This window comes from Temnothorax nylanderi, unplaced genomic scaffold, assembly GCF_030848795.1.
Source record: "Temnothorax nylanderi isolate EJ_2023f unplaced genomic scaffold, tnyl_v1.0 TNYL_tig0001_pilon, whole genome shotgun sequence".
NCBI classification, from domain to species: Eukaryota; Metazoa; Arthropoda; class Insecta; order Hymenoptera; family Formicidae; genus Temnothorax; species Temnothorax nylanderi.
In genome coordinates, this window is record NW_027249063.1 from 209,800 (window position 1) to 227,180 (window position 17,381).

Genomic DNA, 17,381 nt, shown 5'->3' on the forward strand with positions numbered 1-17,381 from the left:
CTGGCTGTTCTCGTTCCTCGCTCGGGAAACGAAGCTGTAGTTTCGGCAACTGGAAGCAGCGAGACTGCGTGGATGCGGTCGCAAATCGAGCTGAATCTCGAAAAAAAAAAAAAGAGATACAGCCAGACTCGTTCTAAATTATTGCGAGGTGGTTTCCGTTTAATGCGCGGGAACCAGATTTATTTAGAAAATAATCTCTTAACTAGACGTTCGATGTGATTCATGCGCGCGAGCTACATTGTCGCGAAAAGCCATTAAAATTTGCGATACTGGCAAAAGGAGACAATTCTTACGGAATGTTGTGGATCAACGTCGAGACGAATTTTTTCAGTTGCCCCGACTACGTTTTCGTTTTCTGCGGGCGTGGAAAAGTTAGTTCACTGATTTCCTGCCTGAACTTTGAGCCTGGGCTGCCCCGAACGTCACGTAGTGTTAGAGAGAACGTGAATGAGGAGCGTCTTTTTATTGCTTTCTGCTCTCAGGGAAAAATAGTATTTTGTTCAATATATTAAACACGCACGACCGTCCCGTTAGACCGTTTTCTTAGACGCTCTAGCTGCTATGCCGCGGTTGCTGAGATGGGCTGCCGCCTGCCACCACTTACAATTATTATTATATTCTATGTCCCGCCACCCCCCGAAAGAAATCCCCCTTTGCCCGACACACTTCCGTCATCTCTCTGTCGAAACACCGCACGTATCACGCGTACGTGTATACCAACACGCGAGAGAGAACAATCCGCGATCGATCTGTCTCGATCGTTATCCGTCCGAATTCCTTCCAGCAACTCTTTCGGTATTTCAAGGCATCCCCCTTCACCTCCCCCAGAAGCTAAAAAAAAAAAGAAATGGATTTCGCCCGGAATCGACGACCGCAATGACAATGACAGCAATTCAGTGTAAAGTAACGATGTCGTTCGACAAAAATGTTCGACAAGACGACGCGCCGCTCTCGATCACGGAGGGGCGTCTAATATAGGGCGGAAAAAAACGACAATATATAAAACGAGCCATATCTCCCCGGGATACGTACACGTATAGCCACAACGAACCTAATTGGAATAACGACGTGAGACGAGTGATCGGCAAAAAAAAAACAAGATGCAAAAAAGCGAAAGAAAAAGCGAGAGGGTAAGAGAAAGCAAAAAACCACTATAAAGCAACGCGGTACGAAATAAAAAAAAAGTAGTAGTAAGGTAATGTCATACTGCTACGTGGCTGTGATGTGTATGTAATATATACGTAAGAGCATAGTGCCTATGTAACGAGACAAGTATAGATGATTCTTCTAGCTTGGAAGGCAACGTGGCCGACGACGAGTCCTGTTGATTTGGTTCCGTGCAGGGTGCGAGCTCTCCTCGACTTATCCGTTCACGCTTTGCCTCTGGCTCACACGGGACAGGCGCCCCGCGATCACCAAGGCAACCCTCTCCGCGTGCACGACGTTGCCCAATTTGACCAAAGACTCGAGAGGGGGAAGGAAAAATAAAATAAACGATTCGTCCGCGCGTGTCGAGCGTGATTGCGACGTGGATTCGTATCGGAGCGCGTCGCGACGGGTTCAGATTCTTCCGATAGACATCGCCCGCAACATGCGAAACGCGCCACGGCACGCAATACGACGTAGCGACCGTTTCAAAAGCACTTTAAAGGTGCCAAAGTTTCAGTGCGCGACGTAAAGCGCGCGTGAGTCAGAGGTAAAGGTAGATCTCGTCTTTACTACTGTTTATTAATACTTATTGTCTCTAGATATCTGCTTATCTCGTATACACGAATAGGTCGTACACGGTTGATTAGAGATTGGCGGGTAATCACAGCGACCAAGGCCGGATGGTTTTGTTGATTGCAGGTCCGCCCGTGGAGGTCGGCGTCACCATGTATGTCCTCAGCATCAGCTCCGTGTCCGAGGTGTTGATGGTACAGTTTGCATTCAAACTCTCTCATACAAACTCAACATCGACAACTGTCCGTTCATTTATTTCATCCAGTCTCGCGAACAAGCCACGCTCTCCCCTTTCCCATCCTTTCCCCTCTCTCGTATCCATCGTATCAAAAAGCGACAACGGGAACGTCCATTTCCGCCCGGCACGGCCGTTTCACATTGCGATAGCACGATCGATCGTAATGCCAAAATTGTGTCGATACCGCTTTAAAGGGAGTTTTTAACCCACGCGTTTAATTGGACCGATCATCATACGTCGAGCGTGTACCTATCGTGAAACTGACGCCACCACCATCATTGATCGAATCAGCTTACCAGTCGCGCCACTTGCTTCCGATTGCGTCCACAGTATATCATATGTTTCGGCTTGTTTATTTGTTACCGCGTTACGATATGGCACGGATATTCACGTAAAAATATCCATGCCAATCGAAACACAGACCGTTTCGAAATTTCGTTGCCGGATCGCTGTATACGAATGTGATTCAAGAATAATGAAAATATATCGCCACGTTCGCGTGGAGTCGTGCGAAAAGTCAGTTTTTGTTAACCGCAGGTACGCGCGTACACGTGCGGTTAACAAAACCTTACATTTTTATACGTATATTGATTCGCAAGAGTAAAGTCTTATATAAAGCAGCAACGTAAACCAGGCGATATCTCGGCGCGTATATTCACATCTGCTTAAATCTCGAGTCGTTCCCGATATCTGTTCGCGGAAAGGTGCACCAGGGGAAATACGTACGACGCGCATAGCGATGTTTATGTCGGCAGCAAGGGGCGTATCGACACACATAGCCACACGGTATAAGCTATACATCCACATACACACGTCCCCCATGTACGTTCGTACACGTGGAGATACATATCGGTATACACACACACACACAAGCGACAATAGTATACACACGGATGGCCTACTAACCTACGTTTTTATAGCTCGTCACAGCTGTTTGGTTGGCTGAACTGTTACAAGGGAACCTTGCTACGTTCCACAGTCTTCGCAAGATATATTCTTGTCCACTTCGTTTATGGTTTATGGTTGAGTCGTTTGATTCGATTTGCGATGTTCTTGTTGCATGGCCCTACCCGCGGTGCTCGAGCCGACGATAAAAGGACCTGCGGCTTGGTTTCGTTCGAAACGCGACGCGCGGAGATCTAACGTGGAAAAATCTCCAGGAGAGACCCCCGACGGACGCCCCGTGACGACGGCAAACGCGCGACCTTTTAATCCCGCGAGGGAACATTAAATCCTCTTCGCGATATCGCGTCGCTGCGAACCGTTTCCCGTTCGAGGGGATCGTAAATAAGTCAAAAATCCGAGCACGACTTACCGTCTTCCTAAATCCACGAGGCAGAAAATTCCATCGGGCTTCTCTCTGAAACACAAAATGATAGTATGCGTATTATTGAAAGTCATTCAAAACTAACAAATACTTATACGAGAAAGAATAAAATATATAAAATGGTAATGCGATATGCAACTGTCTTATGTTCCAATAATTGGCAATAAATTGAGAGTTTCGGATCGAGCACCGTAGGCCGCACTACGTTGAGACACGTTAGTATACGCGTGATCGTGCACTCTTATGCGCTCACATCTGTACATAAGAAATGCATAAGAGTGTACGTACGCGTATCCTGCGTCATTGATACACGTATATATATCTATATTCGTATTTGTTTCTCAATATATTTAAGGTATATAGCGGCACCGTAAAACATATTGTGTATTACGCATAATCCTGTAGTAATCGAAGGTATTTCTCGTTCCGGTGTCGGCAATCAGTTTCAAACTAGCACGGTAACTGGATCCATCCTCTATCGATCGTATCTCGAAGTATGCGCTTCGGATTGTAGACCTTTAACCCGTTTCTCCGGTAACAATTATACCAGAAATTAAATTCATCTGCAGGAATCTCCAGTATTCTGACGTAATCAGAGTCTTATCAGTCGATCGCCCGAAATCGCAGTGAACGTATCCGCGCGACCGAAAAGATTCGAAGGAAACACGCGGTCCGCGAGCGCGTTGTCGATCCTCTGCGCGAGCCCCGGGTACGATAAAATTTTTAGAGCTTTCGGTTCGTGATGAATTCCAGGGCGGCGGCGGTAACGTTGACTTACCGCAGCCCGAACAGCATCGACTCTATCCTGTGAGCTTGCGGTCGAGTCTCTCTCTCTCTCTCTCTCTCTCTCTCTCTCTCTCTCTCTCTTTCTTTCCCCTGCATATTTGACGCGTAATTGCGCGAGGGGAAAACGGCGCGTCGATTCTCTCGTTCACCCCCGGAGATCCAGAGTACGAGTTTGGAGCTGAATGTACGAGGCTGGACCCCAGGTGTTGAGCCCTGTGCGGAAACCAAATCAAGTCGACACTGTCACCTGGGACGTGACGCGCGAGTTTTTACACCCGCTGGCGAGTTTCCCGTTACGTATCCTCTTTCCCCGGCCTTTTGTCTCGTTTCCCCCTTGCCTTATCTCCTCGTCGCGAAGCGACTTCCAATGTCCATCCCTCGAGGGCCACTCTTCGGACTCTCTCCGGCCGGTGTATCCGCGAACAACGAGACGATTTTCCTACCAATTTATCTTCCCTTTCATCGTTCGAAAAAAAAAATCGACAAGCACAGGCGGAGAGAATAATACGGTGAAAGCGTCTTTATGCGCTCGTTGATTGTAGTCCTCTCGGCCGGAGGAAACCGAGAAAAGAAGGATAAAGCGGATGGAAAGAGCAAGAGAGGAGAAAAAGTATCGATAGAAGATACCCTGCGGCCCTCGAAGAACGAGATATTTCCTTTCGCCCTGTACCTCCTCTCCACCCTCGGCCAGCCGATGATTGCATACCAAATGAAGAGTATAGCTCGTGCGACGTTACGACTACATCGAGACTATACCGATATATATAATTGTATTTGCATATATATCTCGTATATATCTATGCTATTATATCGTAAATATACTATGACACCTATATGAGCTGTGTCATTGTCAGTGTGTGCAGTGCGCTTCTGGTTGCTATGAATCACGTCACGCTATATATATTGTATATATATCTATATATATTACGATTTCTACGAGCGCGAGCGCGTGTTACGTGCACGCGCGCGCGGTATATGTGCGTAATGTGTGCGTGTATGTGTGTGTGTGTGTAACGTGCACACGTGCGTTTTGTGCGCGCGAAAAGCCTGCGTTTATTGTACTGTGTGTACTTCTCGGTGTGTGCGTATGTGTGTGCGTAACGCATAGCCACGAGTCTATGTGCTTTGCGCGTACACATCGCGGTAATTCGCGCTCGTCGAGGCACGATGGACTCCGAAAATGGAGCGTTCCTCCTCGTACGAGCCCCTCTCTCGCTTCCATCACTTGTCGTACAACACTACTGTACCGTTTTTTTCCCTATTCTTTTTTTCTCTCTCTTTCTCTCTCTTTTTTTAGATCGATTGGCCTGCGAGCTTTTGCCTGAAACGCTTCCACAAAGCTTTCCTCTTGTTCTTTGTTTTTTATACGCTACGATTTGCGTGTAATAGAGATGCTTGCGCACACCTGCCCGCATTCCTCCCCGGAAAATGTTTCACCGGCAACGAGACGCGCGTACCCGCTCGAATTGCTCGATTCACGCCCAAATACACCGTGCAAGATTTGCGTGCCGTCGAGATAAGCGTGAGAAATATTTTCACGTGCAATTAAACAACGAGCAGATACAGTTTACTAAACGTTTCGGTATTTTACCGAGACACATCAATTACACGATCACATTAATAAATAGATAGTTAATAAATAGATGCTTTGCATTTCCAAATGTAGTAACAATCACAATTTTCTCCTAATTTCCTCGAAAAGAGAAAGCCATAAAAGTTTTTCAATTGACATTTTGTGTCATAATAACCTAATTCAGGATCAATATTCATTTTCAACAAAAGACAAATGACTGAACAATGCATCGCGATAGTTACAAATTGTAAATTATACATATAAAGAATGGGAGAAAACGAAAACAGGAACTATAAGTCAAAAGAATCAAAATTTGGAAATTAATTCTCGTGGGAGTTGTTGATCAGTTGATCATACGAAGATTTGTTAGCGCGGCAATTTCACGTCATCACGACGTAACCGCAGTGCGCCTGAAGAGCTGCCAGAAACGCGAACGATGACAACTTCTGTTCCACACGGCATCTCCACGGGATATTTCAAGCTCTTTCATATTCGCCGAGGCATTTGCGCGCGTTTAAAACACGAAATTAATTATCTACCATACATTCATCTATCTATTTTGAATCTTCAAATGTTATTAACGTGCTATTAACAATATAATACAATTAAATCGGTATGTAAATTATCACTTCTTTACTTGCGAGTCTTTAATTAATCGCCAGGTATATAATCGACGCTAAAATAAATCGAAAAAATGTGCAATGGAATGAGCCGCAATGTGCCACGCGTATTGAATTCTTCATAACGACGCGAATGCCGGGAAAAGTCTTCGCGTATGCGCGCACACGTCGTCGAAAGGGATGACAAGCAACGCCTCGGGTCGAATTCTCCCTCTTGTCACGGAGTCGTGACATCTTATTGGAGTTGTAAAATTCCGAACTTTATTTCCAAAGTATTCTCTAAAATTTTTTGCAATTTTACACCCACCGATAGTTATAAAAACTTCGCTAATAATTATCGTAAAATTTATGGTTGCCCAGCATCGTTACTGTATAATCGAGCGGGAAAAGGTAGAACAAAGTAAAAGCAAACAAATAAAATTTAATAATGATCCTCATTAAATGTAAAAAGAGTTGAATCTTATATCACGACTTTCACGACAAACTTAATTTTTAATTATGAATTATAAGATTCAAAGAATTCATTTCAGAGACGGTAGGGAATTTCTGCACTGTTCTATTACAATTGTTATTCAAACACATCATGCTGCATGTTCACCAAGAAAAAGAAGAAGTTGCCATTGAATACACGTATTCAATTAATATTCGCACTGCTGGCGATAAAAGCGATACGCAAAGATGATCATCAAAAATTTTAAAGGTGCTATACCATCCATCCCACACACACACACACACACACACACACACACACACACACACACACACACATACAAAATACTATCTTCATATAGCGCGCGGTGCATGAATTTTATGGCAGTTTCGTGGCATGTCTGTACGTAGTGATTTCGTCGTAAAATACCTGTTTTATATGTATGTATATATACGTAGTCACTATACATACACGGTCTCCACACCTTATCTCGTTCGCGTGTACACACGAATTATACTCGCGTCGCGAAACTCCTGTCCTGTGATCGACCCCACGTCGCGTCGGCAGGAATCTCGATGCTCACGAGGCGTGCAGGTCACGCGTGTGTTCTCGCGTAAGAATACGAGTTCATAATCGCGCTTAGCATCGTAATTATAAACTATTAACTCACCCGTCGTAACTGTGCGCTATTACGGCAGGGCTAGTATCTAGATTCTTAACGTGTCTCTGCAATATAAGACTAATTGGAAACATTGCGTTATAATGGAACAAGTATAATATTACAGTAATAAATCAAATAATATAGCATGTGTGTTATCAACAGATCATTACAACGTAATGATCAGCACATGGATATCTCAAACTAATTAAAAAATAATAACTACACATTCAAATTATTAACAAAAAATATAGCAAACCATTACGTATATATTTGTATTCATATTATTTAATAATAACGTGGTGAGATTGTCGGTTTTCTTATATTCTCTACATTTGAAACAAACTTGTTTAAAGTCTTCAATCAAATATAATTTAATGATTATTAAATTTTATTATAGTTCAATATTCAATAATATAGTGAGACAACGAAACCTCATCAAGATATCAAGCAAGTTTTAAGCATATTCCCTTCAGGATTTCTTGCTATAATAGCGAGCCGATTAAGAAACTTCTACCTTGGATAATAAATCTGCTCATCTATTTCAGTTGAACGCGCTCAACTCTCACTTCTCAGTTTAGTACTTAAACTTCCTCAGCCATACGAATAAACGTTTCAGCGAAATCGGCAGTGGAGTAATTTAGAAAGCTCGTGACATTGCCGACGAGTTTATATCGGCGCAGAAACATATTATTTGTATAATAACTGTGATATTATTGTCTTCAATTCCATATGAAAGAAATTTCTTGACTACAAAATCTCCCGTTATTAATTTCAACGCAACTACGAAAGCTTAAAGTTTGTCTCTTTTATTATTATATCGTGAAGTTTCTGTAATATTAAAAACATTAAGTTCTTTGCGAATCATTGCGAACTAACATCTGCGAATTATTATACAATTTCCAACTTAATTTTATTTAATTCATATACGCGTGATTTTATCTGTTTAAACCAAATTCTCTTGTACAATATATTGTTGCATACTGCTTACAATAAATATATCGCAAATTATTTGTCAACAAAATTAAATTTAAATAAATAAATATTTTTCAGACTTTTGTATTTGATATAATGCCACGAGGATTCAGTAATGGAATCGCGCGATCGTCAATCACACGTTTACCCGAAATCACTTTCGTCCGAGTTGTTCTCCGCACGTCGCTCAAGCCAGGATAAACGCTCTTGCGAGTGTGAGACCCAATGATGGAGCGCTCCACAAAGCTCTCGAAGTTGCCGTCGCAACTTCGGACTTTATAGCCGCGCCGCGCCGAATTAGCCTCGCCTCGTTTCACAGCGTGGGGTCAAGTAGAACACCGGAGGAGGTCTGGATATATAGAGGGTCACGTAAGCGTTAAGTGGCTGATTCCACGTATTACGATAACCGCGACGAGCCGCCTCGATAAGCTTTCGAAGGTGCCTGTCGACGTTCGCGATCCCGAACGTGTTTCCTTTCCCGTATAACTCTCCTTGCACGAATATCTCTTCCGATCGACATGTTACGTCCGCGTCGTAAACGCGGGCGGCCGAATTAGACCACAATCGTTATTTATCTCGCACAATCTTGCGTTCCCTCTTGCGTAGAAACGCATACGCCTTTTCAATCTCTTGAGATTTTATACGCTCGGACTTGTGTGAAGAACGAGGACTAACGTAGCATTTCAAATTGGCTTCTGTATGCTCTGTTTTAAAAAGATTTGCAAACGTCGAAAATGTTCCTCAGTGTTTTCAACGACTAATACACAAGCCATTTGTTGTTTAAATTTGACTAACAAGAAAAACGCACTTTGTGAGTTACTGAGATATTTCTATAACATTCACAAATAATATCTGTCTTAAATATGTAATTAATAATATTAAATAAAGTTTTATATCTTTATGTAAATTGTTATTGTATTATGTATATTGTTATTATTATATCCATTTTATTATTAAATTGTTAAATTTATCCATAATTTCCACATTATTTCTATTTTTAAAACAATACGTATTGCACAAGAATAACGCTTTATTTAAAAGATACGGTTAGTGATAATAAAGATAACTCAACAACAAATCGCTTTTTTAATCATTTTCGGAGCAACAACAAAAAACACGATATGTGCACAAAATACGGAAAGGCTTACGTGAATCCTCGTATTTCTTCAATATGTCTGTGAACACAAACGACTACCAAACTAATAAGTCACCTGTGTCGTCCACCTGTCACCAGGACTTCACGTTGGATTTTTACTTCCGACAATTCTGGACGGATCCACGACTCGCGTTCAAGCCGCGAACGGGCGTCGAGACGCTCAGCGTCGGTTCAGAATTCATCAAGAACATTTGGGTACCCGACACCTTCTTCGTCAACGAGAAGCAGTCGTACTTTCACATCGCTACCACCAGCAACGAGTTCATTCGCATTCACCACTCGGGGAGCATCACGCGTAGCATACGGTGAGTAAAACAGCTTATAGCTCCCAACCCGTATCATCTACGGTTATATATGTATAAAATGGAATATATATATATCGGATATATATATCCAATTTACACAGTAATATTTTTCAACCGTCAGATTTTTTCATAGTAAATCCAAGTTTGAAAGTCATCTAAGTAAGCTCTTTTTTTTCATCATTATGACGAGACTTAATTTAGAATAATTTAGATAGTAATAGAAAAGAAACAAGATGTATATATATATAATACGCTATGTTGGTGAGCAATAGATAAAGGTTAAAAGATGTTCCTTTCTTCGAGCCAGTTAAGTGGATTTTATCCTAAACTGTTACTTTCATCGTCCGAGGGAAAACGTTGATGGTATTTTCTACCGCGAGCTCATTGTCCTCCATCACCATAGAACATTCGTGGCACTTCTGGGACCAATTGTGCCCGGCGCGACAAATTTGTTCCCTGTAGCGGCCTCCACCCTCTTCTCGCTTGACACAGCCCCATATCATTCCTCGTATCTATCCCCCTCCCGAGCGCCCGGGAGTGTTCCGGTATTAACGCGCCGGCTATATTCAGACGATCCATGCATACCTAACTTGCACTCCCTCGTGCAATATCGTTCCATTATATTACATCCCCGACTTCCGGATCGGAAGTACCAAATCGAGCCGCTCGCTGTCGGGGAACGAAAGAAGAATATCGATGAAGCGCGAGCGAGCGCGTGCTCGTTTGCGTGAATAATTCTTCCCCGCTTCCAGCGTAAGTCATCGATCACTGTCCGCACGAATCATGCGAATACATACGTCTGTATCGTTTCGTATAATACGTCTCATCGAAGACGAGAATAGACATGTATTAATGGTACGTCGAATCGATACGGATTGGTTCTTACACGTTAATCCTGACGTGACTCCGGGCGTAATGAGGTCGACTACGAATTAATTCCCGCACATTGATTCAGCGTTACTCGGGTGCAAATGGATTGGCTGCGAGAATCCCTGCATTCGTATATCATAAAACATTTTGTCGAGAAGCGATTGTTAAACCGGCTTTATTGAATGTGTTTCAGCTTAACGATTACAGCGTCGTGTCCCATGAACTTGCAGTATTTCCCGATGGACCGGCAACTGTGCCATATTGAGATCGAGAGCTGTAAGTACGCAACGCGCGTGTGTGATGTACATACGTATACTTATACATATTATATATAGGTGCATACGAACGAACGAAATACTATTTCACAGAATTCGACATTCTCGCCTAGTTCTACTCGACATACTTACTACACATACTTTTGCGCATAACGAAAGTCAGAGAGACTTTCCTTGCACTTCAATATAATTGCATATTACTTTTCAAAATGACAATCGGCTCACCGTATCCTTTTGACGTCAATCGTCGAGCACGTGCACGTAATTTTAAAAGAGAAAAATTGTTGCAGAGCAAAATCAACGTAATTGCAATACAATACACATGTAAAATGTTACATTAGGTTATTTTTCTCAATGACAAACCTACTATTGTTTCGTAAAACTGTTAAACACAGTATAACGTCAATCTCATTTGATAAAAATAAAATTGAGAAACGACTATCAATTGGTGTATCTCTGAAAAAGTCTGCGGTGTCACGTTTACTCTCTAGCTTCACGATTAGCCGTACCTATACCAGTTCTCGCTGAAGCGGATTGTAAAACACGAACGATCAATTCCAGCATGTGAACTCGTGCATGTAACTCGAGAATAACGCCGAAAGCGATACGCAGAAACTGTCCTTATCGATAGCCGATTGTCGCTGATTCAATGCGATTCAATTGTACATCGCTTTGAACTCCTTTTTTTCAGATAAAGACATAGAAAGACGCTTCTACTGTGTATATTTGCGTCGAGCATTAAAGAAAAGAGAGAACACTTCGTGTTCCCCCCTTTATTACACGCTCACACAGAGAATACTGTCAACTTCCATAACCCGTCACTCTTTTTCTCCACTTCTCCCCCTCCTCCCTTCTTCCTCCCTCAACTACCAACGGTCTCTGCCTCCCCTCTCGCCTTTTTCCCGACATCAGATTTTACTTCCTTCTTTCTTTTCTATCTTTCCCTCTCTATCTGTCTATCTGTCTGTCTGTCTGTCCGTCACTCGCCACTTCACACGCTCACTCACACGATCAGTCAGCCACACAAGTGAGAATCACTCCCCCATTCACCTCGTTCACTCACTCGCTCACTCACCCGCTCTCGCTCACACACACTGGTTGGGTTTCTTTTTTTTTTTTATTCCATACACAGTGATTGTACGTATGTAACAACGTGGACTTTTGCAGAGTCGGGCATTTATTGCAGCCCACCCTCCCTTTTCACTTTTCTCTCTCGCAAAGCGCGCGCGAAAATCGATGAATAAACAAAATGTGAACATACATTTTAAATATCAAATTTAAGCAAATATGGCAATTTTTTTCTTCTGTAAACTTTATTTTAAAAAAGGAGAGAGAGGATGATTCTCTCTGCAATAAATAATGTACCCGCGAATAGTCGGAACCGAAGAGGATGTAATCTCATTTTCCTTTGTCCCACGCAGTTATGATTTAACAATGAAAGCCCGATTCTGCTACTGAGCACAGTGTGCGGTCAGTAATAAGCACCTTAAAAAGGAGCTTCGATGCGCCGTAACAACGGCCTCTGTATCGATGCGCGCACTGTATACGCAACTGTGAGTCGTCGACGAGACACGTCTCGATTAATCGAGTCGCTCCGTTAGACTATAAGCATAGAAATCGTAGGTTGACCAGTGGAGCTGTGATGCGCCGTGGAAACATTCCAGTGCGCAAAGACACACATGCGAGAAGATTATCACCGCGTGAGTGAGTGTGAGTGAGTGCGTGCGTGTGTACGTGATGTGTCTGATAGCGCTAACGTTTCACTGTCACGAGCTCGTGTTGATTGTCGTCACTGCTGCAAATTGCACGGTGTGTTAATACGCAAAAATGCGAAAGAGAATTTCGCGAACGCCCTTTTAGAATCGTTTCGCCATTTATACGATATATTTTATACGCGAACTAATTACCGTTGTTTATTGATACTGGCATTAATAATTCGCGCACACGATAGCACATTTACCGCGCAAATTGTCTGAATAAGTCAACGCGATACGGTTAGGTTCAAATCACCATTATAATGAAGATTACATAATGAATAATTATAGAGAAGTATGCATAAACAATTGCATTTAAAAACGATTATATTCGCAGAGGTGCCAGTGCAAGATTTGTAAGAACAACATTTCGACATGTTAAAAATAGTTAACGTAAATAATTGCGTGCTTCTCATTTGACGTTTTTGGTCGTCGTCCTACAGGCACACAGAAACGTTCAAACCCGCCGATTTATTCAGGATGATGGAAAAAGTTTGACTTCAACTCGCCCCCGCTAAAAGATCTATATTAAAACTCAGTCGGTCGTGGAATAGGGTCGAAGGGTCACCGGAAGTCCGACATACGAGATACCTACCGCAGGGGGAGTCGACCAAGTTGGTCGATTAGTTTCGTCGAGTAGAAAGCTCGGACTTTCGTGGGCGCCCTTTCGTCCTTAATTGGTCGGACTGCTCGAATACGAGTTATTGCGATCGTTATAAGTTGTCGCGATACATTCCCATCATGAATTACCGGAGAATGCTCGCGCAAATCGCTAAACTTTCGAGATGATTCGAAAGATTTACAGGCTCCCATTAACTTTTATTCGAGTTCGACTGAATCTTTGTCGTTTTCTAATTGAAGTTCCGCGACGAAGTAAACAGACAACTAAACTACGGTCAAAGTTAACCAATGTCAATAAACTCGATCATTAGAAAGTTAAATATCGCTTTATGCCGTAAATGTAAATCATTAGATAGATCATTAGATAGACTGATAATGACGGTTTATTATAATATTATTTTCTGATGGCTTTTTTAAAGACATTTCACACACACACACACACACACACAAACACACATTCACTAATTTTAGCATATTCTCCGCTTAAAAACTGTCAAGCTAATAATACTACGGTTCTCATGTAATTCAATTCTGTGATTGACCCAAACTCTTGGTTTCTATTTATAATCGTATAGAGATTCGATTTGATCGAGAACGTTTCCGCGCGTGAATTCTGCCTGAAACGTATCACGGCTGATCTATAAAAAGAAAAGGCATGAAGGCACCGAATTTGTAGAACTCTGGAGAGTTTCTTGATTAGTTTCAGATAGAAAAGTGTCGGGTCACGAACATCGTTTCGCTCTTAACTTAGCCATTAAAAGAGATATTATTACCTCTCACCGTATCGATTTCCACACGATATCGAACAAGGATAGTTCACGAGTATTTTTGCAATTGCCAATTTCTCACGGTCTCTCTTTCACTGTATGAACAAAATAAAATTACTCTCATCTTATCTCAGTCTCGTGTTTCACCGAATCGCGGATATCGTAACAAATCGTACACCGTCGTAACAAAGGGTGAGAGCAGACGTGCAATTTGCAGTAATCTCAGATCATAGCGGATCGCATATCCGTGCTCGTCGACACGAAACGACTGCGACTCTCATGTCAAAAAAACGACGATTCCAATTCTGCATTTCCACTCGTGAGGTAGCTTCAACTATAAAAAGAAGCGATACCCATCAAATTCAAACTACCAATACGTTTACAGGACACGCTTTGTCACATCCTACGCAAAGACCGTATGCGAACGTATTTATGAGCATCCTCCGAAGGGTCTCCACTTTACCAAGTTACCGCTGACCGTGAGTCGTCACGTCGGTCTTAGCTGAACGCGTGATTTCTCGAAGGTCGCTTGCTCGCGGTCGTTCGACAATGAATACGAATAAATAACCGTGCGCATGTATCTGCCACGAATAACTAAAATATACACGACGTATCCTCTTTCTACACTCTGTCGCTGCCAAATGAAAATGTTTCGCGGATCACATACGTGCACGCAATAATAACAACCGTCGAAAAATTCGGCGATATTCAATTATCACTTATCGATAAGCTGCGTGAATTGAGCGAGAATCTTTTGTTTCATAGTTCGACAGAAACACTGTAATAAACGTATGTAATCCGCGTACATGACGAACACATCTATATAGAGAATGGAATCTGTTCTCTGTCTACAAGATCGGCGATTTCCTGGCGAAAGGGACCTACATATGTTCAGGGAGAGAGATCACGCTGAACTAGAATAAACCACCGAAGCACACGCACGATTGTAAATAATATACAAACGAGAGCTCTCGGCGCGCAGTCGCCGTAAATCGATCCCGAGATCAACAACGCGACGAAAGCGCGCTGTTTTTCAAACACTGTCACTACTTTGCCACTCGCCACTACCACTGACCACCACCGCCATCACTTAAACTATCACTTACCAACCCTCCTCCCTTCCGAACCTGAAGGGCCTCCGACATATAGCACTGAGCCTCGTGTCCGGGGACGTAGTAAGGGCCGACGACGGCCAGCCCCGAAGGAGGCTAAATCCAGAAACGACGTGTCGACAATGGTCCGACCGAATTAAAACGCATTGTGCATCTAGCCCAGCGCATGTAAGAAAAGACTCTAATATTACCCATGGCGTACCACGCTGTGGTCACGTTATCGGTATGCCTATATGAATTTGCTTGTGACCTGATTTTTTATCTGCGACTTGTTCCGGTATACGTTCCTACCCCCCTCGACCTTACTCGAGCAACTTTTGTACGTATAGTAGAGCATATAGATATTATTTAATATTGTTCGGCAACGGCATGTGTCGGCATGGTTATTTAAATTTTGGTCTACTCCAGAGCAGGATAAAAAAAATAAGTAAGTGGTACATTTAAAGATATATAGTTCGTGCGAGTTACTTTTCTTTTTCTTTTTCGTAATGACGACAATGTTTCACTTGTCTTTTTCGAGATTTTTGGAGAGATTTAACTTCTACGTAAAAGTAACATTTAAAAATTTTTCAATTTTGCATCAGTATTGACTGTGCTTGACAAGATAAATCGCACTTTTCGAGAATCTACACTCTAGATTATTACATTACGTAAAAGTAAAAGAACCACCACAAGAACGCAATTCCTTCTCGTTGTATATACACACACCAAACAAGCCTGATTAACTGATTCGAATCCTGGATTCGAAAAGGCCTCGATAATATCGTTCAACGATAACGTTTGAATTTTAACAGAAGGCGACCGTAAAGCCGATATGGAAATTCGCGCGTTTCTCGCAAAACACGGAGCACGGAGAATGGAGCATGTAGCATGGAGCATGCAGCACAGCAAGGTGAAATGCGCGGCGTAAAGCATGTAGCACATACATGTAAATCTACGTAATCCCCCGCCCCCTCTCCCTCCCCGAGCCTGTATGTGTCACTGTAGCATGCCGAGCACAAAATTCTATTTTTTTCTTTCTGCTTCTCCATATCTACTTATACACTCTCCACTCTTTTCGTCTTAAACCTAAACTCGCTGCCACTACCATAGTCCCCGGTATTTTGCTAATGTTGCCGCAGTCTTCCTCCCTGCAGTATTCAACAGCGTGGCGCCACGGCCCCATTCCCCGTTCTCCTCCGACCTTTTTACCATTCGTGATGCTTAATGTTGCCCCCAGTGTCCAGGACCTCTTTATTAAAACTCTATAAAAGTATCTTTGTAAAAGTATCAATTTTTATCTGCGCTGCACTTAATTATGCGACGACCATCGGCAGGAATAACAACCGAACGAACGAACGAGCGCACGTAATATTTTTGCAAATCTTTTTTTTTTTTTTTAAGCATGGTCATTATTGCTCGCGAACGCGATTTTCTCATTCCGTAATTTCTTTTTTGGTTTCGTTTGCAAGTATAATGAGGGCTTGCAATAAGAAATACAATTAAAAGATGAAAAAGATCAAGTACAAAATGCATCTGAGATATTATAAAACGTCAGCATCACTATTCTCTCATTAATGCGACAAGTAAATTTTTTTATGTTGACCGCGGCGAACAAGACCTGACGTTTCCAGAGCTTCGGACCGCTAGTGTTGAACACGCCTGTTGCGAATCGTAACGTCATTATCGGAGTCGTGATTTTGCCGCATGCAGCTGTGTCCACCGTGCGGAATCGCGTCGTAGTACCGAACGTGATAAAACGCGGCGACATTCGAAATCGGATTCCAAAAACAAAAGCAATTAATCTGGCATATTCGGAGGCTTACCGCTTAATCCATGTTTGGCCGATGCTCGCGCAATGTAGCCGCCACCGCGACGGAATGCCACTTTGGTGCCTGGAATGCGGTGTAACGATCGTAATCACCTAAGATTCAGTTACGGAGGAATGTTTCTCGGTGCGGTATGTACGCGCTGGAAGGCCGCGCGGAGGCATTAGAGGGAACAAATAGGCGCGAATTATGATCGATAATCGTCAAAATCCGATCGCGGGATATTCATTGGTGGGAAGGAACAATAGAGAGATGAGACTCGCCAAGTTGCCAAGTCAGCGTGCTGCATCTCACGGTGAATCTGTATTTCACAGCGAAAAGAGGAATATCATTAATCGACATCGATATCATTAATCGACATCCCCGCGTGGCCTTGGACGTAGT

At 42.7% G+C, this 17,381-nt stretch overlaps 1 protein-coding gene across 6 annotated transcripts in view; it reads left to right on the forward strand.

Annotated features, from left to right (window-relative positions):
- Window positions 1-17,381, forward strand: part of Rdl (Resistant to dieldrin) — a 79,018-nt gene that overhangs the window by 44,224 nt on the left and 17,413 nt on the right. For 4 of the 6 annotated variants that reach the window (XM_071699511.1, XM_071699664.1, XM_071699750.1 and 1 more), the window contains exons 4-5: window positions 9,564-9,790; window positions 10,854-10,936. In XM_071699511.1, the coding sequence (XP_071555612.1) occupies window positions 9,564-9,790; window positions 10,854-10,936 (310 nt within the window). Of the gene's footprint in view, window positions 1-1,848; window positions 1,917-9,563; window positions 9,791-10,853; window positions 10,937-17,381 lie in introns of all 6 variants that reach the window. The other 2 variants (XM_071699586.1, XM_071699826.1) reach the window with 1 other exon arrangement.